The following is a 26148-nucleotide window of genomic DNA, read 5'->3' on the forward strand; positions in this document are numbered from 1 at the left end:
GCTTTCAACTAACCCTCTGCTTTGACACTTTACTCATTTCATATGTGAAGGGGTGCAAACAGAAATTAAAGTACTGTTAAATGTATCAAATGCTGACATTTTGTTTGTTGACACATCTTCAGCTGACATGTGAAAATTTTAGGGGAATGTCTCGCTGTCTCAGGCCCAGAAAAAAACAAATTCTTAAGGTAGAAAACTGATCATCGGTTTATCACTAAAAGAGAACCACTCAGATGTATTTCCTTCTGATCCAAAGAAATATACCTACTATTGTATTAACAAAAGGAAAGCCCAAAGAGCAGTTCATGTTTATAGCCACACTGTAACCTTTGATCTCAAATCTGACATTTTCTAATTTAAAAAAAAAAAACAAAAACTATTCTCACAGCTATTTTTAATAGAGGGTTTTTCACAAACAGTTGCAGACCTTTTTTTGGAATGTTGAGAAGGACTTTTCCTGGGAGAAAGAAATAATCATGGGAAAGCTACTGAGTAGAAAAGACTGCTGATATGAAAGCTGTGAGAAACTTCCCAAATCTTAATTTTTACTGTTGTTGTATTCCACAGACCTGGCATATATTGGCACAGGTTTAAATAATGTGCCAGTCCTTAGTCATAACCTGGAAGTCACCCAAATATCAGGCTTTCAAAAAAGGTGGAATGGGTGGAGCCGGAGGAAGAGATGTCTTTGAGAAATTGCCTAGTTTGCATTTATTCTGGCATAGAGTTCTCCCTGACAGTCTTAAGTCTTTCCATAAACATTTTAAAATATTTACTATTATATGATAAGTTTTTGTATGTGGCATTACCAATACAATATGATAGATTTAAGAAAGAGAGGAGACAGAAAACAATAACAATAGTTTGAGGTGCAGATTCAAATACTATATTTAAAAAGTTGCTGTCTTGTCTTGTTGCGTCCCAAGTAATGTTCTCAGTTTTAAGTCACTTTAAATGTTACAGGAAAAAATAAAAGTCAGCATGTAGAAATGGAGCCAAACTTTGGATTGTTATCCAACACAAATATTTTTAGTGTCATTTGTTTCATTATATTTGCAAGGATTGGCTTAGGTTTACAAAAAATAAAGCTCTGGAAAGAGGACAAAGCCCTGTTCCTTTATTAAAACTACAGCCATAACGAACAGCTTTAGTGAAAGGCCTCTTAAATATTTAAGTAAAAAGAAAAAGAAAAAATATATTTCCTGAGAAAAGACAGGGTTAGCCCTCATAAGATCTTAAAAATATCTATTTTTCTCCTTTGGAGGAAATAATATTACTTACCAGTGTATTAGAATTTTTCTTTTTACACTTAAAAAAAACCCCTCAATCTTAATACTTTGGGGTAATATAACTTCTAATTTCCAGTCATTTGGGATTTTTTATACATTTGAGGAAAATAATTATAATGTAGACTATAACCAAAGATCCCCTGGCCTTTAGAAAATGCTTCGTGTTAACATTTGGGCAGAGTCCTTCCCTGTGTGACCTGCAGACTTGGGTTTTTCACCTGAGGCTCTGCTGCACTTAGTAGAAATGCCTTCTTTTTCAGAGAACCCCCCCAGGGCAATTTTGTGCAAATAAGATCTTAACAGAAAGCTTTCTGCCTGGAAGGCACTTCCGAACAAAAGAAGCCTGTTCTTGATGGTTACTGCATCTTACTTATCTATTCATTCTCATTCCCCATGCACACATTACTGTAGCTGCATCCATAGGAAAGCCAAATTTCCAGGTGAGACCAGGGCTCCCAAGAGCTGGTGCTGGTTAAGGAGCTTGTCACTCTTGAGAGGGTGCTCCTTTGGGCTCAGGCGTTTCTGCAGTTTTTTGTTGTTACCATAATTGTATCAGTCATACACTGTAAGTGTCTATGTGAATCTGATAGGAGCCTGAGGCAGTATCACAGGGGCATGAACTGTCCTTTTTGTTCAATGGGGCGTTTTAAATTTAGTGCTGAACAGTAGCACTCTAAATATGAATGTTCCTGACTACTGATGCAAATAGGAAGAAAACACATAAAATGTGAACAGTTGCAAATTATTTTTGAAAGGCTTTTCATCCTTCCCTCTCTTTTCTCATCAACCACCAAAACTGTTCTGTAAAAATCATTACAGGAAGATGCAATACAAAATAATTCTGCAGGTATTTCCTTGCTCCCAGAGGCCAGTTGGTCTTCAATGTACTAATCCAGGTGTCAGCTAATCAAGGTTTCTTTTTCACAGCATGACTATTTGTGGAGGTTTTTTCACAGCAGTTAATAGCATTCAAAGTGTGTGTCTAGGTTTTTCCATTTGGCTACATACAAACAAAAAATATTCCTGAATATCAGATGGCTTTGCTGTGATAGCTACTGTTGACTCTGGGACCTTGGAGTAATGCTGCTCCCCAGCTGTCATTTGGTTTTAATTGAGAGCAAAAAGCAGCCCTGCCCTTAAAGCCAGGCAGGTAACAGTAGGATCCAATGTCATAAGCATAGCATCTCATTTAATTTTTTCAAATTAAAGTGCTTGAAATATCTTCTTGATTTACCCTCAGCTTCCAGCTCACACTGTGAAGAGGGCACAGCTGAATGCATAGCCATCATCATGCTGCTGTTTTTCTCACGAAAATATGATTAAGCATGGTGAATCTGTGCTGTCCTGAGCAATAGAGGATTGTGAGTTCTAGGCTTGTATCTTCTGGTGGGTTTTAATAGTGCTTTACTCTTCAGTGCCTCACTGCTTGGAATATCAAAGATCCCAGCTGCTGGTATCAGGCTAAATTTTGAGTATTGGTATATCTCAACAGTATTCAGTTTAGTAGTAATACACAGGGAATTGTCAAGGACAATGCTTAACATAGAGCCTCAGCATAGGTATAGATTTTACAAATAGGCATTTCCAGTGTTTATGCAGCAAGTCCATAGGTAATAAGTGTAGCCAAAATATAGATATTTTTCATTAGAAATAAGCTGTCAACTACTGTTAGTTGTTTCCTGATTTTAATACTTGATTCTGTGTACATCATGTAGATTCCATCCCATCTGTGGCATAGATGTGGCACAGACATATGTTTAGGGTGCTAACCAAATACACAATGAGAAGTGCTGTTTGTGTGACTCAGCATAAGTTAGGCAGAGCCAAACCAGGTATGTGAAAGCCCAGGTAAGGATAGAAATCTGGAGATCTTCCTCCCGATGGCACTTGTGCAATGTCGCAGTCTGTTTCACCAGCTGATGGGCAATAGCTTAGCAGAGCTGAAGTATCAGGACAGATGGCTGATTTTAAATGCCATAAGCATGCAGCAATAAGGGAGCATAATTATTCTACTGGCAAACCTATGGATCTTCATATGTGATTGAAGAATGACTAACTGAAGGACTTAACCCAGAAAGAGAACTTGCATTTTGATCAGTCAGAGTTGATCAGCTGGCCAAAGCATTGGTTAGGTAACAGGAGGCTGCCAGCTACCTGCTCTTGGATGTGCTTTCTGCAAAATGGGCCACACTTGTGTGTGTTGTAGCATCTGCTGTCTGCTGTTCCAGTGTGTCACCTGTCCTTGGATGGTGTCTTGTTTGCAGAGAATAATAATCTTGTGATGCTGCCAGGAAGTGTAACTAGAGCTTAATGAGGAAGATTTACACAGAAGCAGAGGAAGTCTGGAATAAAAAACATGGTTCATGATGCAAGTTGGAATGAATAGTTGCTACTAAGAGAAATCCATCATTTTAAATTCAGTTTTTTTGCTTAAGACAATACAGGAACCTTATAAAAATGACATTACTTAGACAACAGTCTAAAGAACCACAGAGTTACAGCACGCAGGTTAAGTATATCTATGACTCATTTGGTACCTTTGTATGTATTACAATATCCTTGAGAAGGTGCTCATTCACCATTTCCCTGATGTGCTCCAGGAATGAAGCATAAAATATAGGAATGAAGGAATGAGCATGAAATATACTCAGTATATTTCTTTGTCTGTTAGTAGCACAGATATTACTTACTGGAGATGGTGTAGGAAAATATAAATGCGTTATGTTTTTTTATTATTATTATTATTTTAATAAATCTGTAAGTCGTTCTATGTTTTTTTATTATTATTATTTTAATAAATCTGTAAGTCGTTTTTAATCAGGCCAGCTTCAAAAGAAAAACTACACTGAACTAAATCCTGAGTATTTGGGGGATGAAAAGCTATGTAGATTTATACAAAATGTTTTGGAAAGCTCAACATTTTGAAGAAATGTCATACATTTGAATGGCCAGAGAGAAGTGACACAGCACAGAGCATTAATTTTGGTGTATTTGCTGCTGTAAGCTTCAGGCCTTGGGAAGCTGGCATGATTTTAAAACAGACCTAACTGCATCTTGTAAACTATTTATTCTGATATATCTCCTTACAGATAATCATTCAAAGCCAATGGAAATTGACGGGGATGTTGAAATTCCTCCTAACAAAGCAACAGTCCTTCGGGGCCATGAATCAGAAGTGTTCATCTGTGCCTGGAACCCTGTCAGTGACCTGCTAGCATCTGGGTAAGACAGACAGTCACTCAAACCAGCTGCTGCAATTAGAGAATATTTAGAGATGCAAGAACTTGCAAGTGTATTCAGGATGTGAATGAGTATTCTCTGGGCTGTTTTATCAGCCTGCCGCAGTACCGTACCTGTATAACTGGTAAATAGTTATAAGGTGATGACAAATATGAAGAATTTGTACATTTAAGATGCAAATTCTGTGGCCCTAAATACGCAAAAATTTTTAGAAATATTTTTTTAATAATTCTAGATAGTTTCTCAAAGTATTTGGAGATCATGTAATCTAGTGCTCTTAGTTATTGATTCACACTGGGGTCTCAGAAAGTCATTGGCATCCACCGGCTTTTTTCAAAAGTATGGAGGTGGGGGTGCTTCAGACTGGACCTAAGTTTGTTCAGCGAGCTGAACAGTAAGCAGTGGTTTAAGGGAATGTTGTGCTTTTATTGTCATTGGAAGGGAGTCCAGTTTATCCTCTGCAGGACTGCTCTGCAATGACCACCAGAGCATCCTAAGTGGGACAAGCAGGAGACCGACTTACAAAAGCACTTTTGATTCAAACAAAATCACGATTGTAAACATACCCCAGGAGCTGTATGCAGGCACTGGTGGAATCTGTGTTCATGCTTAAAGTTAAACCTTTACATGAAGACTAAATGTAAGAAGTTTAACTGGGAACATGGAGTAAAGCTGATCGTAGTTTGAGGAGGAGAAACACTCAGAGTTAGCAGTATTGGGATACTTTTCTGACAAGGAAGAGGAAAGTCCTTATTTTGTTTCTAGCTTTTTTGCAAGATTATCAGAATAGTCTTCTTACTTACTTCGCTTAGTACATGAAAACAAGGAATTACACTATAAATAGAAAAGAAAAATACAATAAATTCCATGTTGGATGAATAGCAGAGATCTCCAAGAGAGTGAAGATAGAAATTTCAAAAAAGTAATTTCAGACAACAAACTGGGATTTTGGGAACTAGAATCCTGCTGAGTATGCGCTTTTTCCTGGAATATCTAAGTCTGATAGTACTTTTAGCATCTGTAGTACTAAGTATCTTCATTTACCAATTTTAAGCAAGTCAGTGCTTGCTACAGTGGACTGCTTCCCTAGGATCCATGGGGCACAGTCCTAGTGTGCATAATTTAAACGGTGGAGCATTTCATAAACCAGAGTATGTGTTGCAGTGTTTACTTTGCCTCAGGGTGCTAAGCATTGGTGGACAGATCCCTGGATTGTGATATCTTACAGGTAAACCTGTAGCTTCAGGTAACCTGGAGGATGATAATCAGAGCTATTAGTCAGATACCTGAGGCAGAGGAATACCCTCTCACCAGCCATTCCATTAAGCTTTACCCTTCAGTGTAATAGGTCTTTCTTAGTGAGCTTTGCTAGTGACTGTGGAGGCACATAAACACACACGTGGTTACAAAGTACAATTGTGTGCTTTAGTCAGACTAGTAGCAGTGCAGTGACAATGCAAATAATTTAGGTCCACGTGCATCTTGGTCAGATTTTAGCCTGCTTGTAAGAAATGAGGTAGGGATGCAGCTGGAATTGGGGTAATGCAGCAGCCAGTGCCTGGTGAAGCTTAGTGACTGAAATGGCACAGAATGCACAGAAGAAAGTGAAACTGAAGGAAGAGAGCTGAGTGATTATGCCACTGCACAAAGAAGCCTTTGTCTGGTATAATAACAGTGCAAGCTTTTATATACAGGTAAACTCCATGTTACAGCACCAGTTAAACAAGGGAGAGAAATTCCCTGAAATCCACAGTATACTGCAGTTCTGTTTGCCCTTTACAAAGTAATGATTAAAAAAAGAACACTGCAGTTAGTCTGATGTGTGAGCGTCAGATTGTTAGATTCTGTAACAGCCATATTGTGCTGCCCAGTCAATACTTGTCTTTGAGTTTCCCATCTGCATGATTGTACCCATGTTAAAAAACACAATTCAAATTCTAGCTATTAAATAGAAGAAATAATAACATATTTGTTTTGTTTATAAAGTGACTAATTGAATCTCAGTTAATGGCAAAGTATTTTTCTGAAGCCTTGTTACACAGGCAATAGATTTTTCTAACAACTAGCAGCAGTAGTTTAGACAGCAACCTGATGTAGTCCTCAACTAAAAGAATAATGCAGGTTCAGAACCTAAGCTGCAGCAAGCTGTTTAAAAGAAGTGTAGAATGAAAACTAGAGCATTGGCTTCCAGATTTAGTGACTATCCCACTGAGAGAAAGGGATTTTTATATTTAATGTCATATCTACTCCATTGCTGTTTTCCTAGTGTGTGAAGACTAGCACGGTAATATATACTCTCTGGGCTTTGCAAACAGCTATTTCAAAATATAACAGAGAGACAGGAATTTCTCTGATCAAATAGCTAGAAAAATATATTCTGCAGCTGCTCTTCCCCCTCCACCACGCACATAACCCTTAAAGCTGAAGATGGGGGAGACTAGAAATACCAGTAAATGCTTATCAAAGGCATGACTGTCACCAGATGCCTATGAAAAGAATGCTTAGATGTTATGAACAGAAGCATTATAATAATAGAGTGAAGTGTGTGCATACAGCCATGGAAGATGATTAACTACACTTTATGAAGGAAGTCAACATTCCAAAGTAAATAATTGCATAGAGTGTTTTAGTCAGGTGAAAAAATACCACAAAAATAGGTGCCTGGTTAAATCTCAAGATTTGGCCATTCCCGCAATAAACTAAAAGACTGATATCTTCTGCTAGTTATCTTTCAATATCTTAAGTTTTAATCTCATGACACGTTTAAATTGTTGCAGATGGTTATGTTCCCTGTGTAGTGCAGAAATCCATTACAGCTGCATCCACATTAGTAAACTAGCTGTGCCTGGGAATATTCCCGGGCACTGAGGCCAGCTGGCACAGAACGGCTGCTGTCTGTGCTAGCAAACTGCCCTGGCTGCCAAACAAACTGCACACTGGGAATCATCTCTGGACATTGTTGCTACCAAGCCATGCCCAGGAGTCATTCAGAGAGAACATCAGAGAGCAAGAGTGCTAATTAAAACAAGCCAAAATCTGGCCAGGGAATATCCTGTCAGTTTGCTTGCACAGGTCCTCGTGGTCCGGTGACACAGTGTTCTGAACATGCTTGAATTTCCCAGTGTGGAAGTGGATGGACTGTGAATGTCAAGGCTGCTAGAGCCTTGAACTCCAAAACCTTTTCCAGTTGAACTTAGGATCTTTTTGTCATTGTGTTCCACTGCTGCTTCCAGGAGTGTGTTCTGTTCTGTGACATCCAGCCATGCCCTTCAAGTAATTCACACAGCCGTGAAGCAGAGGGACCTGGCCTCAGTCCCAAAACCAACAACAGGTTTCTTTTCTTATAAGCTAGTCTATGCCAGCCTCTCACACAGAGAGGCTGTGCCTTGTCTCTTCCAAACCACTCTGTGCACCTTTTGCTCTCCCTAGTCAGCAAAGTAATTATCCATAAAAGATGCTGTCCGAGATCTTTCAGTCTGGCTGTGTCTCTTGGAAGCAAGAGATGTTTCTAGGCCATCTGCTGTCATTGTTTCTGGGTTTTATATATATAGTTCTTCAGGTTACTGTGCTCCTCATGTCAGTGGTTTAGGATGCACTATAAATTACCTTTCAGAATAATCCTTTTGACTTACCAGGTTGAGGGTGTTAATTTCAGACACCAGCCCTCAATGTCAGGGCCAGATATTAATTCTGCTAACCCTAAGTGCTTATTTGTTAGCAGGGCACTGTTTGGACTGGTTTCCTCAGTGCATCAAATCCATGAATGCAAAGAGGTCAGCTATTAGGGGAGGTCGACTTGAATAACCTGTAGCAGGGAATAATGTTGTAGAATCAGTGGGGCAGAGATCTTAATCAGGACACCTGTGAGGCACTTCCTTCTACTAACTGCCTAGGAAGAGTAAGCACTTAGTAAGAGACCTGCTTCATTAAGGAAATGTTAGGTGTCAAAAAAAAAGAGGAATTTCCTTCCCATAATTCTTTTAATAATATCTTTTAAAATAAAATAACAAAAACTCTAGCCTGTTGGAGCCAGAAGTAGTAAATACACATTAGCAATATAGCATCTCAAAATAAAGTGATTTTAAGTCTTGTAGCTGAAGATTGGAAATACCAAGATTCAACAACCATCTTGCAAAATTCTTTACCCAGCTGCAGCACTTATAACCTCTGTGCTCCCAGTTACAGAATGGTGATTTTATATGTCACAAATTAAATTCCACAAACATTTGTCCACCTTGATTCATGAACATACTGGGGCAGGAGAGCATGAAAAAAATCCTTTCAGAATTAGCCTTCCTAAAATTTGGCAGTACTCTTTCCACAGTGCAGAGGAGTATACCTATTACTCAAGTGTTCATGACTTGCATGTTGGAATGAGCTGCTTTATCATGGAGATTGAAATGCTTCTGTGGGCAAAGGAGATTAAGTATCTTTCTGAATTGTGCTTGAACTGTGCTCCTCTAATAAGGCAGGGTTCACTGAATCATTCAACAGAAATCAGAATGCTTTCCAGAGCATTCTCTGGACTCTTTTTTCCCCCCAGCAACAAAAGGGAAGACATACAAATACCCTTGCTGCACACTGGTAGGCTTACAAAGCCTCTCTGCAGGGACACATAATAGCTTATGTAGCTTTGGGAGAAGAAAAGGGAAAAACAAAATTAAAATACTGGAAAATGAGATTGCCTAGGCCTTGCCAGAAAACTGACTAAATAAAACTGTTGAAAAACAAAACATAACCCTTTTAGAACTAGCAAATAGGATATTGTATTTGATGGCCAAGTGACTGAGTACTTTATTCGCAGGGTCCAATAACAAACTGAATTATTACAATGAAGGCAGGACAGTCCTGCAGTCTTATATAGGAGAGAAGCCAGCTCTGAAGGAATTTCCTACTTAGCATGTTAACCAATAAAGTAGTCCTTTAAAGACTTTTGTTCCCATCATTGTTAATTACCACAGTTAAAAATGTTCCTTAACTTCTGAGCCTCATGATTAACTCGGTTAATTTTCTAGCTAACATATGCAAAAATGTCAGTTTTCCAGACCTCTGAAGAAGTATGGGTGTATCTTACAGTCACAGCTGTGTGGTGGCAAAAATTACCCTGATCTGAATTATTTCTTAATCACTAATGTGAAAGATATGTCTTGAAAGTTAAAGAGTGGCTTTACAGGAGTAGCTGGGTTCAAAACCCTGGCCAGCCATCACACCTCAGCTTGGCTCAAAAGGTTCACAGGAGATGGGGCACATTCCCCAGACATGCCATAAGCCAGAAGAGCTCAGAGCTACTGATACAGGCAGAGAGGTGTTTGCTTTTACAGATGAAATGTTTGTGTAAAATTAGGCTAAATTATTAGTAAAATAATACACAGAGATCAATGGAGTTTGATAATTGCTTGGTCAATATTTGTATTTGAAGATATGTCAAGTGCTGAAAATTTGTCTGGTATTCTTACTATCAGTAATTTAAATGCTTTACTAGTAGACCAAAAGAAAACTCAGTATTCTCTTGTAGTGGATTTCTTTTTCAGTAAAACATGGCTTATCAAAGCAAAAATGGGTCTCAGGAAGATCCATTTCTTAAAAAATGGATCCTTGAAGAAAGACTTTTTCTCCTTGATAGTGTGTCAGAAAATAAGTTCTTTGTCATTACTTTTTTAAAAAAGCAAAAGCTAACACATCAGATGTATCAACAATGAAATTTCATCCACGCTGTATGAATTCTTGCAAGTATGAGAGAGATGCTAACTCTGCTCCAAGTTTGTACTTACTGCATGTAAATGAAAATTGTTTTCTGGACAGAACAAGCAATCCAGGAAATTTGGTTTTGGTTGTTGTTTTAAAAAATTAAGGAGAGGGAGTGTGAAAAGAAATCCCAGTAAACTTTTAAAGTGGAATATCTTCCACTCCATGGCAAATTGATCTCTGAACCTCAGAGATATTTTTTCTGTAGAATAAAGGTTTATGCAAAGTCAAAATAAATATATTATTTACAAGTAGATAATGATACACTCTTCCTCCTCCAAACCTTTTCTAAACAAAATCAGGGTTTCAGCCTGCATTAAAATCACCTCTGTAGAAAATAATTGGTCTATAAAATAAATCAAAATCCTGATGCTCTCTCTGGCTTGTTCTATTATGGCAGTACTTATTTTGCCACTTTTTTCAGACAGCATGATGTAAGCACCAAGCTACAGACAGGTACTGTAAGTTGCCCCAGACTAACTCAGCTACGGTGATGATGCCAGCTTTAGGTATGTAGTGCAAGATGTAGGCAGCGAGTTTATGTGAAAGTTTTAGACAAAACTTCCCTGAATAAACAAAATTATTTTGACAGGTATAATTTAAATATGTGTTAGCATTTTTAGAAAAGTACACAAAGTACAGAAAGAGTTGGAAAGAAAAAATTACTTCTTAATGGCTTGTAATGCCCTGATCCATTCAGCAGGTTTAGGGAAAGGTGGTTGGATCTACTCTGGGCAGTGCACAGGAGAAACATCAAAATTCTCAGGAGATACAAAACAACTTCTACTTGCAAAAATTGGAACATAGAATAGGGCCTCTCCTAGGTGAGCTTCTGCTAATTCCATCACCAAAGCCTTACACCTGTGTTTTGCTCAGAGCCAGAAGGTTCCCAGCAGCCCCGTGCAGTCAGACACTCTGTTACAGTACAGGCCAGTGGCTCTTGTTCCTCCAGTCTCCTGCAAGGCTGTAATTTTGTCTCAATGAAAACAGACATACAGGCTTTTACACTGTTTGCTAGGCCAACATGAGGAGTTTTCAACTTATTTGCATAATTGCTTTCTAGATCCGGAGACTCAACGGCCAGGATATGGAATCTCAATGAAAACAGCAACAGCGGTTCCACTCAACTCGTTTTGAGGCACTGCATAAGAGAAGGAGGACATGATGTCCCCAGCAATAAGGATGTGACTTCATTGGACTGGAATGTAAGCTAACTTCTAAGACTGTGCATGGTTTATAACTGTCTAAATTTAATTCCAAGGCAATTACAGTTGCTGCTCCATATCTTTCATATCTGAGGTGACCAGAAGCTCTGTCCTAACCTACTGACCTCTTGTTTCAAATAATCATAATAGGCTGAACTTTCTTCTACATGCTGTAATTTTCCAGGACTGTTGCCATCTTCGAGCTTAACAATGATATATTTATATCTCTATTTTAGGAGCATGAGTAAAAATAAACTCAGCTAGCTTTAAGAAGAAAGATTAAACAAACAATCTGTGTAATACTGAAGCCTCATTAATAATGTATTTGCATCTCATAGTTACTTTGTTTTGGCATGTAAGGACATAAAAGCACCACTGAAGCTTTTTCTGAGGTTGGACTCTCCAGATCCTCTCATTTGAATTATGCTGTGCACAGCAAAATATGTTCACATTATTTTCTTTGTCTTGATAGGAGCATGTGTGGTTATTCTGTCCTTACCTTCTGGATGAAACTGTCTTGCCTGATCCCTTTTTTACTTTCATCCTGCAAAACCTCCTGTCTTAGATAATGTGCTCCTGCACAAAGAATACTGAAGTGAGCAGAGAGGACAGGTATTGTTGAGAATCCCCAGTCTCTGGGCAGTGCCTTTGGACAGCTCTAATTATTGCCAAAAAAACTTACAAGACCCTGGAGAAATCTTAATTACTTCAAGCTAATTTTCATTCTGCCTGTTTGGCTGATATTAGTACGGACGGAGTGATCACATTAGTCTTGTTTTCATAGGGAAACAGATTAATTAAGTACCAGAAAGGACTTTCAGCAGTTAAGTACAATCTCAGTTGCTGGCCAGAGATCAAGTTTCGATTAATCTTTACTGCAGTATTGTCCTTCAGGTGAGCTAGGTGCTTCACAAAGTGAAAGATAAGGCCACTGCACAAGTCACCTTTCCCCTGTGTATTTTATATTTGCACAATGGAAGAAGGTGGTGATTAGTGCAGAAAATAGAGGTAGGTCAAGGAAGCAAATAAAACTCAAGCTTATGTTCATCACTTGTTTCCTTGGATATTAGAGTGAAGAAAAACAGTTGTGAAAAAAATGCATCTATTTCTAAGTAAGAAAAGAGAAATTGAAAGAGGAAAACATGCAATGAGTGAAGAACAGTTAGGAGAAAAATTGTCCAAAACATAGGGCATCCTCTGGTATTTCCTGTAGTAGTAGTTTCTTAACTTCCAGACTTCATTGGTACTTCACTTGCATTGTACTAGTACTTAAGGTAGGGAAATGTTCCTAACTCAAATACTTCAAGTGCTTCCTACTTACTTTGAGTTTCCCAAAGAAATGTGAATTACCAGCAAAATATATTTGGATACACTGTATGTCTAAGTTCCTGAGCTTTTCTTTTTCTGTTTTTGCCCTTTATCACCTTTCTTCTCATCTCTGGTCCAGAGCAGTGTACATCACAGTGAGCTTCGCTTAGGTTATGATTTTTTCTCCCCTACATTAGTATATATATGAGTTAAATTTACAAGTGCTCTGAGTCAGTGTTTTTGGAGGATTGGAGTGGGCATATGTTTCAAAGGATTATTTCATGCTTTTTTCTAATTTTCTATTCATGAAGCTAGAAATGCTATATCTGCCTTTATTGTTTATTTAGAACCACAATATTAATCATATTGCCCTGTGAAATCTTCACACTGGTTGTATTGAATTAGTTCTTCTCTGGTTTATGTGACTTATGTGACATAAAGGTTATAGGAAAGGTTATTTCTGGAGGTCATGTTCAGATCATGACCTTTGATACCATGGGTAGGATTCATCTCCTGTAGGTTTAACCATCTAAGCTAATCCTGTAGACTCACCTTAAGTCAGCAGAAACAGAGACACATGCCTTCATATTGGATTGGGCATAATCTAAAGCAAATGATTTTGTGAGTTACACTTCAGAATTGTAGTTCCATGATGCTGTCAGTAACGGAGGGAGAATAGATGGCACTCCTGAACTAACTCCTAACTTCTGCGTGTCAGGAGGTAAATGGGATGAATCTCACTCTTAATCCAGGTTCTTAAATGTTGAAAAACTGAATAAACTGCTTCAATAGTGTCGCCAGATGGCAGAGTTAAGTTCTATTTTAATTATTCTGGCCCAATCACAGTAGCTTCACTGGCTGCACAGGATGTATCCTTCTGTGAAGGATTCCTTCCAGAATACATGTGACCTGCTGATTAGATTCATGGGTTTCTTTCCTCCTAATTGGGACCCATCAATCCATTTTTTCGTCAAGATATTGTGCCCATGAGCACATGTGGGAGTCTGTGTTCAGACAAGTGGAAGGCAATTCCTTGGTGGTAGATAAGATTTCAGTTGTTTACCTGAGTGTATGTGGCTTAGGGCCTTCTTTCAAGTAGAGATGCCTGAGTTTCAGTAAACTGGGATTTAGGCTGGGTTTAGACCATCTGTTGATGTTTTGTAGGTCCTTTATGTCTAAGAAGTAGTATCTGTTTGTTAACTGGAAGAAGCCCATAGAACTTGTTCTATCTTATTTTATTTTTCTAATCTTTTTTATTGAACAGCTCATATCTGATGGTATAGCCCAGTATTTCACTGTATGTTAGAGGATTTTATTTCCTCTGTGCTGTCTGAAGTAATAACCTAAAGTTCAAATCATAGCATAATCTGTCTCAATGAGTGGACTCAGAATCATAAATCACAATTAGCAAACCTTTAAAAAGAAAGAAAAAGGTTGGTTGAAACAGATTTTATCTCATATCCACCTTTGCCATTTTTATATATTCCAACAGAGTGATGGAACACTATTGGCTACAGGCTCATATGATGGTTTTGCAAGAATATGGACAGAAGATGGTAAGTCAAACATTTCTTGTTCTTAAGCATCAAACAGCAGTGAGCTGTAATTTGACCAATTTGTGAAGAAATTGTAATAATAACCTGTTCTTTATTCCAGGTAACCTTGCAAGCACCTTAGGTCAACATAAAGGTCCAATATTTGCCCTGAAATGGAACAAAAAGGGGAATTATATTTTAAGTGCTGGTGTTGATAAAGTGAGTTTTAAAAATACATTATTCTAACATATAAGTATGCTGATGAGTGAGCTTGTGCTGCTAAATTCCTTAAGATTATTTTCTTCTCCAGGCACCCTGGAGAGTTTGAATTTTTTAAATTTATTTTAGTGCATGTTGATTATATTTTTGAGGCTGCATAAATGTATACTATTTTCATGGAAAATACTTAACTTTAAAAGAAGTTGTATAAAATTACATCTTGAGTGTGTCTCTGTTAAGGAAGGAATAGCTTCCAGTACTTATATTTGTAGTTTTATCAGCTATTTATGGGAAGAAAGTGGTCTTAAAGATACAATTCCTTTTAGCTCATCTAACTGTTAAAACACTTTTATTTGACTAAAATATATATGGCTTCCTCTGGAAATATGCAAAAAAATATGGTTCTGAACTGAAAATCAAGCAAAACATAGTAGTTACAGCTAAGTGCACATTAGAGATTGAAATGAACAGCTGACTGATGATCCATTAAAACTGAAACTGGAAAGTACACAGCATTCATCTTGCCTGACTTTCAGTGTCTGATAATTAGATGCATGTGTCATCCTTGGCTTCCTTTATAAAATTCAGAGAGAAAACTGACACTTCCAAGGGATAGGCTGCATGGCCTGTGTTCCAGTGAGATGCACTGACAGTGCTTCTCTCCAGCTGAGGGGAGTCCAGCTGAGATTTGTACATTTGTAAGCTCAGTGAATCGCTGTATTTTTATATCCTTGTGAAAATGGAAGCTTTAATACTGGCTTATATTCAGCTACACTGATCTCCCAATTGTAATTCCATTACTCCAGTGAACTTACATTCTCAATAAAAGCAGCATTTCTTTAGATGATCCATTATCAGCAAGATGATGCATCCTTAATTTATTTTCTGGAAGTATATACTCCCAGTAAATTGACAATTCCCTCATGTAGTATTGAGCTCTACAGGAGACACTCACGTGTGCTGTGAGGATGGATTAAACCTGTAGTAAGCCAATTACATCAGAGTCTGTCCCACCTCAGAGGCAAGAAGTGTTGTGTACTCTGCTGATAGAAAAACATTTCACTTACTGGTTTGTTACAAATGGGGTTCAGCATAGTTTTGAAGAAGAATTCAACTTGCATCTTTTGAAAAGGGAAAGTGTTCTTTAAAGATCATAACTGAAATGTTTTTTTCAATATGCTTATTAAAAATGTATGGTGTTGTCCTCTAGTGTTATTCAGAGAGAGTATGCCCATTCTTCATAGTTATATTGCTTCTTCTATAGGCATGATACTTCCTTATCTACATTTAGATTAATATTCTGTGATACCTAGAAGTAATTTCTGGTTTTCATACTGTTTAGCACACAAGGGTCTCTGTAGTCAATAATTTTATCAGTTCATCATTTAGAATTGCTACTTAGTGAGGGTGCTATTTTGGGTTTTTTCTCTGAGCTGAACAGTCACTAATCTTTTTTTTCCACCCTTTCTTTGGATGCAGACAACAATAATTTGGGATGCTCACACAGGAGAAGCGAAACAGCAATTTCCTTTCCATTCAGGTACTTTTTGCATAACTCTTGTTAGGAAAATGAAATGCAGTTTTTAATTCTGTCAGTGTACTTTATCTGCCAGAGAAAAGTTTCAATCAAGTTTTTTTGTGCTTTAACCATCCTGAGTATCATGGCTTGTGGGTTTATTCTCATTTCAGAAACACCCAGTTCTGTGAGAATCAGCTTTGAAAGCTGATTTTAGGAGAGAGTTTGTACACCAGCCGTGTCTACCTAACTGAGCAGTCCTGTTGTTATCTATGTGCTTGAATAGTACCAGGTGGTGATTCATGAAGAGAGCTTTCAGTGGAGGGTCTGGGATCTTTTCAGTTCTCTCTGCTCCTGTTTCAATGAAGCTGATTTGAGGCAGAAGCAGGCAGATTTCTCATGCACCTTGCATTCACCACTGCACTCATAAAGGTCCTCAGAATTTCTTAGCTTTTAATTTTAACTTTAATTTCTTTAATATTTGCTTTCTTTTATTGTTGGAAATGAGTTGCCGGTCTTGAGTTTCAAAACCTTGCTGCACCAAAATGCTATTAGGATGGTTGCTTGTAGAACTGTTTTAAGAAGACAGGAGATGTCACAGATACTAAACAATCTTGAATAACAGACAGTCATTGATGTAAGCTGAAATTCACCTGAGAATCAGACTTGTAAGATGATGGCTGAATTCATGATCTGAAGTGGCTACATTTTCATAGTGAAGAATTTTGAGGGGTATAGTAAAACTGAGTTTAAAACCATGAAAGCATTCTGGATTCTGATGCTAGAGGTTTTCATCTTCCTAGTTCGCTGTAACTAATCCATTTTTAAATACAACAAGCTTTCACAATGGTGTTTAAAAACATATTTCAGTACTAATTTTAAAACATTATTTTTCACATGCTTTTCAACTCAAACTGTTCTTATTCTCACACTTACACTGATGTGAATAATATGCAGTAGCAATCTAAATGGTTATTCAGCAGTAGACAAAACGTATGTCCATGGGCACAGCAAATCCATACTCTGCATTTTTGTCACTCGTCTCCTCATTTATTAGTGCAGCTGTTGGTTTAGAAGAGTTGGTGTCTGCTGACAGATTTTCTCACTGTGGCATTTATTTATCTACCATAACTGTTCCATAACAGCAAACTGTGCGCATAAAGTGATCTAGTTAATGAGAGTCTTAATCCTCTGATCCCTAACTAGTAACCTAAATAGTTGTGGATTCAGAACTTGGTTGGCCCTTGAGAATCATGTTCACTGACACATAAGCTGTCTTAGCAGTGATGTGCATCAAGGAGAAATCACCCCTTCCCCTTCTTAGCAAGTTGAAAACTCAGCTATATCTACCAATACAATATGTCCATGTGCATGAAAAGATTTTTTTAAAAATTCTTACTGCACATGCTGTTTATCTTTGAAACATGTGACACAACTGAAGTGTAGATGTGGTGAAGCTAATATTTTTAAATTTTTTTTCACTCTTTTATATATGTTTTCATAAAGAAGTAAAGCAGTTATTAAGGAAATGCTGTTGAGGAAATTTTTGATTGGAGAAAGCATATATCCTACAAAACCTTCTTAAAATCAGCCAGACTCTGTACTCACTTTGTTCTCACAAGTCTAAACCCACAAAGACCTCACCTTGTCCTCTTTGCGTCACCAGGACAAAGTAACAGCAAATTCCTTTCCATATCTGGAATCTGAAAACCTTGTCGACACTAGGATTAAAGGTGGCATTTTAGCAATTAAAAGTCTAGTCTAGGCAGGATACACATACTTCTTTGAAGTCTGGAGGTAGCTCGCCTGGAAAAAACATAAGGTTTTTTTACTGTCTGCTTCTTTATAACAACTGGTTTAGTTCACACCGCACGGACAAAACTGTCATCGTAAAATACGTAAGGAAAAGTCCTTTGTCTGGGTGTTGAAGGCCTTCATGTCATTGGTGTTCCCATGTAATTTTTAAAGTTTTTTGTTCAAAATATGCAACTATGCAGATAAGTAGCTTCTAGGGCTTCATTATTTTTTGCAAAACTGTGAATCATCATAAGGCATTTGATCAAAATACATATTCACAAAACTTATTTCTTTAAAAAGGAGCTAAATAATCCAATTTTGACATTTACTGATAGATACAGATTGATGTCTATGCTTGCAGGAACAAGTTGTTAAATTGACACCAAAAGAGGTATTTGTGTGGCCCAGTTTTAACGATCCAGTTGTGTAGTGACAGGACAAGTGTGAATGGATTCAAAGTGAAAGACAGAAGGTTTAGATTAGCTATCAGGAAGAAATTCTGCACTGTGAGAGTGGTGGGGCACTGGATCAGGCTGCTCAGAGAAGCCCAGGTTGGATGGAGCTCTGAGTGATCTGGTCTAGTAAAAAGTGTCCCTGTCCACAGCAGGGGGACTGGAACTAGGTGTTATTTAGGGTCCCTTGCAACCTAACCTATTATATTATTGTTCTGTGATCTAAGTGCTCTGAATCACACTTAAATTTGTTCTGAAAAAGCCTAAATTACCAGATAATTATTGTAACACTTTCATTTTTGGTTTTTATTTTAGCTGCATTTTTGAGGATTTGTTGCTGCTTTTATTATGATATGTTATGATATTCTAATTGTTGTTATGCAATTGGCTGGTATCCTGTCATTTTGGAAATACTTTGGCAGTTTGATTATTTCCTTCAGGAACCATGTTTGTTTGATTTTTTCAAACGTTTTTATGCAATTACATATTCAGTAAACATATGACTGAGTACACCAATAAATAAATCAGTATTAACTATCAGCATTTTATGATTCAAATTATGCTGCATTGTAAATCCATAGCTTTAGGTGCCAATAGCTCTCTGAAAATTAGTTTTTGACTTGTACATATCATACTAGATATAGGCCCTGAAGGCATATTGTTATTAATGATGATAATTTTTTGTTTGTTTTGAAATAGTAATACAAACATTGTAGCATGAAAAGAAAGACAAACAGGCATTTAAAGAAAGCTCTTTTATTGTTTCCTGATCCTCATTCATGTTTGTTGGAAAACTCAAAAGTAGTCTGCCTGCCTCATACAAATTTCCTTTATATTTCTGCAAGGTCATAATTATTAAGCTTTATTAAGAATTATTAAGCTTTTGCATTAATACTGAAAAAAAACCTTATCCATGAAAGAGTGTCAGCCCTTCATTCTCATTTAGGCAGCTTCCTGATGGTTCAGATGGTGATATGGATCTATTTTGTTTTGCAGTTCATAAAAATTATAATAGGAAAAACATATTTAAATGTAATAGGCTTGTCAGAACAGATATCTTTTCACCTCTGTATTACCAAAGTATCTTCTAAACACTTTTGAGTAAGGAATTTCTTGGTTTCATTTTAATGATAAATTTGCATTATATCTTTGCCAGGAAGAGATTCACCTTGGTTTCCTGTATGCTGGTCTCATTCTAGCACACTTGCTTCTCACAAGAGTGTGCTGAGAATGAAGATTTCTATATTTTAGCAAGTCTTATGTCATCCTCTGGAGGGCAGCTAAAGTCTATCCTGAGGGAAAAAGCCTGAGCAGCAATTATAGAAACACAAGCAAGCTGTTTGTCAGGAGCTTCCTCCTGCTCCTGCTTGCACTCTGCAGTGACATGCTGGAAGAGTTGTTTGGGGATTTTTTTCCCATTCTTTTTGCAAAGTGTGTGTGTGTGTGTGTGCTGCACACAGGCACTATTTACATGCTCTCTGTGCACAGTTTTGTTAGTTCAGTGCTAGTTAATGCCAAACTCTCTACAGAGACTCTTCCTCTCATTTCAGATGAGACTGATCAATGTACCTATCTAAAACCAGTCCCCAAGCAAATTAAACTGAATTTTAGTCTTATTAATCCATGTGCCTGCACAGAATGATAGGTTTGTATCAAAGGGTGCATAAAGCTCTAGTGCAAAGGGACACAGCCACCTGCTCCTTCACCTTCCCATGTGTTGTCTGGCATTCACAAGAACATGCTTGTCTAACCCAGATGGAATTACCCACATTTTTTCTGGGTTAGTTTTCTTTCAGTTTCTTCACTGAACTGGGTTACAGAGGGATGAATGCTAGACATAACCCATGATATGCATAGCTGGGAGCAGAGAGGGTGGAGGTTGTTTTTTGCCCCCTCTTATGTAACTTGACCCAAAAGATTCTTATAAGTAGATGCCGTGCAAAGTATCCAGATTATCCACTGGAATAGCAAAAATACTTTGTGCCCTTCAGACAGTCCCTATCAACCCTGTAACTGGCAGCAGGTGACAGACCAAGAACTAGTCTGCAGTCTGTTTCATCCAGATAGGTGATGGGAGGAAAATTATTTGGGATAGCTGTTTCTTTGTCATGATCCCTGATATTCCTTCTGTTTTTTGTATTCCAGCTCCTGCTCTGGATGTGGACTGGCAGAACAACACTACTTTTGCCTCCTGCAGTACTGACATGTGTATCCATGTATGCAGACTTGGCTGTGATCGTCCCGTTAAAACCTTTCAAGGACACACAGTAAGTTTAAGAAGTCCAAAATGTTAGTGGTAAAGTCACAGCAACATGTTATCTCATAGCAGATGATGGGTTTGCAGAGTATGTTCTAGCAGCAAAGGTGTTACACTCCATTGTTTCCCTAAAAGTATATTCCTTGGGAGTGAGGGATTCACTGCCTGTGAGAAGGGATAAAATGTTCTATATCAGCGCAGGAGACAACACCTCTGGCTTAAGCAGTGAGAGTGTTTCTGGGTAGCATGAGCTGCAGAGTAAAGGCACATTCATAAATAAGATTCTGTTTTCCACTGGCTTAATTTCCTTTACTAAATGAATAATGAGAGAGCAGTTTACTTCCAGCCATTGTTCAGTTTTAGAATCAATTTAATCTAATAAGAGATATTAAAGATGTATTTCCCCACTCTTTTCTTGGTGGAATTTAATGACTGTCAAAGGTTACTTTTTCTAGATTTCATTTGTGAGAAAAACTGTGATCATTTACTGACCCATAATTCAGATGTTAGCTTCCAGAACTATGCATTTGAAGACCTTTATCTTAGTCTGTGGTTAAACTGATATTTTGTGACAGGTTGTACATTCCTAAAATAGACTGGTGCTTTTTATGATTATATGAACTGCACTGTTTTGTACATGATCCAAACTTTCACTTCAAATATATCTATACTTGTTTTTAATTATTACTGAAACTTGTAAAATGTATAAAGAAAAATTTAAATATATTCCAGGATCGTTTTCACTGAGACCGTGGGCCAATTTATATTTTTAAGGAAACAGTCTTTCCCTTTTTATAAAACACTTTTCTTTTCTTTACCTATAGCTGTGGAAGAGCAGGGTAAACTTACTCATTACCAAGGGGATACACTCGGTTTAATAAATTACAAAGTGCTAGAAAGACTGATAGAAAAAGCATCCTAAGCTGTTTCACATTCCAGCATGGAATTCATTTACACATAAACCTCTCTTTAGAGAGACCAGCATTGTTGTAGAGCTACAATATGAAGAATTATCAAGTCCACAAAACAAAACACCCTACCAGTATCATTATTTTCTGTTGAAAATTTGTTACCACCAAGTCTACAGACCATTAATGAAAGAAATGCCTCAGTTTTAAAAAGAAGATAATGCTGTATCATCAATCTGTCTGGGTTTATTTAAATCCTAGGAAATGACAAAAGGATAAGAGCAACTTTGAGCCAGAACACACATCATAAGATTGTTTGTGTGTATTGTTTACGAGCACAGGCTGGTTCCACTCCAAAATGCCACTTAAATAGCATGATGGGGAGACAGCAGTGCTTTCGTTCACCCTTAAAAGCACCGCCACTGTAATTTGTGGGTGAGCTTGTTCCATGCATAAACCTTGAGTGCCCTCTGCTGAGTGCCCAGCACGGTGCAGTAACTGGAATATTTGCTTAATAATATCATTCTTGATTTCAGAACGAGGTGAATGCAATCAAATGGGACCCGTCTGGCATGCTGCTAGCATCTTGTTCCGATGACATGACATTAAAGGTAAAACAATTTCCATTCCTGTTTCTCAAGAAGTGAAGACAAAAAACTATGTCTCTTTTTCAGTCTCCTTCAGAATGATGGTAGTGTATCACTTCAAACTCTGCATGAACAGAGTTCCATTTTGTCCCATATTTCTTGAAGCAAATATGAAAAATTGAAGACAGAGAAGTGAACACTGGGGAAACTAAGGCATCCTGTCCAAATAAGTGTTACATGACTGATCTGCTATTGTCACAAAAAAAGTCATAGTTTAAGTATAGATAATATAGAGCTTGAGCAGCCCAAAACCCTTTCTCATTTTTCTTTTCCAGCCACATCAAATGAAGGCTGTCTATGTAGGAGTAGCTGTATGATGTTATAGCAAAGCCCTCCTGCTGGACTGTTGATTTATGCTGGTTCCTTGAAGGAAGCAAATACCCCATGAAGGATTTGGTTTTGTGGCTAGAATTGTACCAGTAATAGTTTCCTTGCAGTATGGTTGTGTTAATTAAGACTCAGATCTCTTTGCACTGCTGATTGACACAGCTGAAGCTTGGGAAGTTTCTAGCGTGAAACTGAGACAGCAGCAGAATTTGCAGATGGGAGCTAAGAGAATGTCAGCATTATGAGTATTTCTTGTTCATAGGTAGACTGACTTCTGTTGTGTGTTTGCCACATACCCACTGAGGTTTTCATCATTCTGGATTCCAAATGTGTTCTTGCAGGCTAGTGACAGAGCTGGAAATTTGCAAAAAACAAGGGCAAAAGGGAGCAGCTTTCCTGTCACACTGCCACAAATCAGTATTGCATAACTGTTGTTGCTCTGCTTAAACATCCTGACCCAATGGTGGCACATCTTTTTGGTGCCCAGTTGAATGCTGTGTTTTAAAAACCACCATGGTTCAGTGTTGTTGTTACCAGTTCAAGTTCCTGACCATTGAATTTGGCACAAGAGCTGGTGGTTTGCTAAGCCTGGCCTCACCTGTTTATAAAAACCTTCAGTGACAGAAATGGCAAATGCTCCAAATTAAGGCAATTATTCTTCCTTTGTAAATCAGTCCTCTCCAACTTTTTTCTTCTCTTATTTTTGGAATTCACAAGCTTTTCCTATAACTTCTTGGAACGTGCTGCCTGTCAGCCATAGAACATGGCTGAGCTTTGTGTAGCATTTCCAAAAGCAGTCTCAGGTACACTGATGGGAATTCAGCATAAGAGCACGATTCTCTTGGTCAGACTTACAACAGCTGAGTTAAATCATTACTACATTTTCAGTGTCTCTCTGAAACTGACTGACTAAATTTGGGTTATTTTCCCTGCTGGGAATTCCTTCATCTTACTTTCTCAGTTAGCTGACAAAAAGAGGTACTAAATTACCTGTCATCTCTATTGAGCATATTCTTTGTCTCACACTGAAGTATTTGACCATGTAACACTACAGAAACGGCTGACTGTCTTCCATCTTCTGTACTGTTAAAAACAGGAGGGAGACAAATGGAGTTCAGGAGGAAAAGGAAAGGAGGAAAAGGGAAATTTTACTAGCATAAGAGAAAATTGCTGTGTTCTAAGCAGTTGCTGCAATTTTCTTCTCATTCTTTAAAATGACTGCTGTTGCAATGTATAAATAAAATTCTGGCTAAACTTCTTCAAATAGATAAACTTCTGTGTGAAAATAGTTACAGACTTTTTGAAGTACAGCAATTCTTTAGTTCTTAACTATTGAATAAGTACTATTAAATGTCTAACTCTTCTCCCTACTGGAGTTATTTTAATGTATGTGCCAAATTGCTGAATTCATAAATTATATTTGTGTTTTCAGGTGAGTCGAGATCTCAAATAAGCAAATGGTAAGAATAACATAGAACTGAAATAATTCAGCTGAGAAGAGATTAATAACGTTGCCATTTTCCTCCTTCATTATTTCTCTGATTAGATATGGAGTATGAAGCAAGATACCTGTGTACATGACCTTCAGGCTCACAGCAAAGAGATTTACACTATCAAATGGAGCCCTACAGGACCAGGCACCAGCAACCCAAACTCCAACATCATGTTAGCAAGGTAAAAAATAAACCTCTTTTTCTTTCCTGCCAAGAAGAAGAATCATCTTTCTGACATATAACCATACTGTCACTTTGCCATCAGTCTTCCTGCAGACAATTCCACTAAAAAGTATCTGTGTATGTAAGTCAGGAGGATGGATATAAAGGGAAGGGGTTCATATTTGAAAGAAGAAGGGGAACAAAGAAAGAAAATTGAGTCATGTGGTATTTAACTCTCCAGTTGCCTTGATGAAATGGTTGTAAATAGGGCATTGCACTTCCATATCCAGCATGGCGTTGCTAGGAGTAAAAATGTTGAGGCAGGTGCTCTCAAGATTCAGGCAGCTGGAATGGTTTCTAACTGGAGTCATGCAACTCAACTGGACAGTTAGAGAAAGTGTTTGCAGCCTTAGCTGATAGAGAAAAGCTTGGATAGTCTTTGAAGTTCCACTTGAAAATCTGTGCAAAATTCTTCTTTGAGCTTAGGAGATACATTTACTTGGAGAGTGCCAATTGATGGTAGTACGGTGGGTTTGTCAGATCAGCTCATGGTGTGTGCAGTGTGGGGTGAAGCTGTGTCAAAACTCCTTAGTCTGGGAGTGGACATGGAAGAACCTCACTTTCCTGGAGTTATTCTTTTAATATTATTTTTAATGCAAATTTTTTCCTTTGCCTTTTTCCAAGCCTACAGTTTGGGATTTAAATGGAATGTAGCAAAAATATCACTGAAACAAAGTGAAAAGAGTTCTAGAGAACTATAAAATGCTAATTCTTTAAACAGGGTGAATCCTTTAGGAGTAAGATCTCTCTGAACCCATTTATCCTATTAATGACAAATATATTTGACCTTCCTGAATAACAAGAGGTAGAATCTCAAAAGTTGGGAGCTTGGCCTTCTTAGGGCTACATAGAGCACACCTACATAGGCCCTAAGGGTCCTCATACAAGAATTCAGTTCTATAGCTGTAGTTCTTAAGATAAAAAACATACAGGTGGTACATTTTAGCTTTTCTGTTTGAAACATTATGTCTTGCTTAGCCAAGGGGAAAAAAAAAAAAATCTGTGGTATTGTCTTATAACATTTACAGTATGACAGTACAAATTGATTAACACCCAGATTATGACACTGTCGTGTTTGAATGCTTCTTGCAGTGCTTCGTTTGATTCCACGGTTCGGCTGTGGGACGTTGACCGAGGAGTCTGCATCCATACGTTAACAAAGCATCAAGAGCCTGTCTACAGTGTAGCTTTTAGTCCTGATGGAAAATATCTAGCCAGTGGGTCCTTTGACAAATGTGTCCATATATGGAATACTCAGGTACTGTTTTGCCTCATGTGAAGCACATCTGGTTTAGGTGACACCTTAATAGCAAAGGCTTAAATGGAAACGTGTGTACCTAGGTCATGCATGACCTGCCTGCCAGGGTGAGCCTGCTTGTATTGGCTGGCACAAATCCATGGCAGTTGAGTCACTCAGGTGCAGTGAGGTGACTGCCCAGAACAGTTCTGCTCGGTCTGCTTTGTATGCTGAAACAAGTAGCATGCATGAAAATAGGTACGTTGCTTTGGGTCATCAGCTTTGTGAAGCAAAGGTGTAGGTTAGAATTAAGGAATACTTTTTATTTAGTTACAAACTGAGTTCAGCTGTGAATCTGATGCTCCTTGCTTAGATGTTGTGAAAAGGAGATATAGATACAAAGATGTACAGGCAGGGGACTGGTGATATTCTGGAGAAAAGTGGGACATCATAGTTCCGCAGATGTAATTCTGGATACTGGTATCTCACAACCTGAATTAGCAGCAAACTTTAGAGAACACATCAACCTAACTCCCCAGGCCTTTACTGTTACAGAGTTGACAAAAACAGATGTCTTGAGTCCTACTATTTCTGGAGGAGCCTGTTGCTCTTCATTGCAAGGACCAGTTTCCTGGCTGTTTCCTAGCAAGTTTCCATCACAATATGGAGGTGGCCATAGCTGGGTGATCTGAATAGCTCCCTCTTTTAATGTAGAGCCACATGACAGAGAAAAAGAAGGGCAACTTCTGTA

At 38.0% G+C, this 26148-nt stretch overlaps 1 protein-coding gene across 3 annotated transcripts in view; it reads left to right on the plus strand.

Annotated features, from left to right (window-relative positions):
• TBL1X (transducin beta like 1 X-linked) overlaps positions 1-26148 on the plus strand; it is a 194124-nt gene that overhangs the window by 162389 nt on the left and 5587 nt on the right. For all 3 annotated transcript variants that reach the window (XM_041416458.1, XM_041416460.1, XM_041416459.1), the window contains 9 exons: positions 4379-4511; positions 11338-11479; positions 14280-14343; positions 14444-14541; positions 16021-16081; positions 20452-20573; positions 22008-22082; positions 23992-24119; positions 25253-25418. In XM_041416458.1, the coding sequence (XP_041272392.1) occupies positions 4379-4511; positions 11338-11479; positions 14280-14343; positions 14444-14541; positions 16021-16081; positions 20452-20573; positions 22008-22082; positions 23992-24119; positions 25253-25418 (989 nt within the window). The remainder of the gene's footprint in view (positions 1-4378; positions 4512-11337; positions 11480-14279; positions 14344-14443; positions 14542-16020; positions 16082-20451; positions 20574-22007; positions 22083-23991; positions 24120-25252; positions 25419-26148) is intronic.

The sequence above is a fragment of the Onychostruthus taczanowskii genome, unplaced genomic scaffold (assembly GCF_017590055.1).
Source record: "Onychostruthus taczanowskii isolate IOZ18803 unplaced genomic scaffold, ASM1759005v1 scaffold52, whole genome shotgun sequence".
NCBI classification, from domain to species: Eukaryota; Metazoa; Chordata; class Aves; order Passeriformes; family Passeridae; genus Onychostruthus; species Onychostruthus taczanowskii.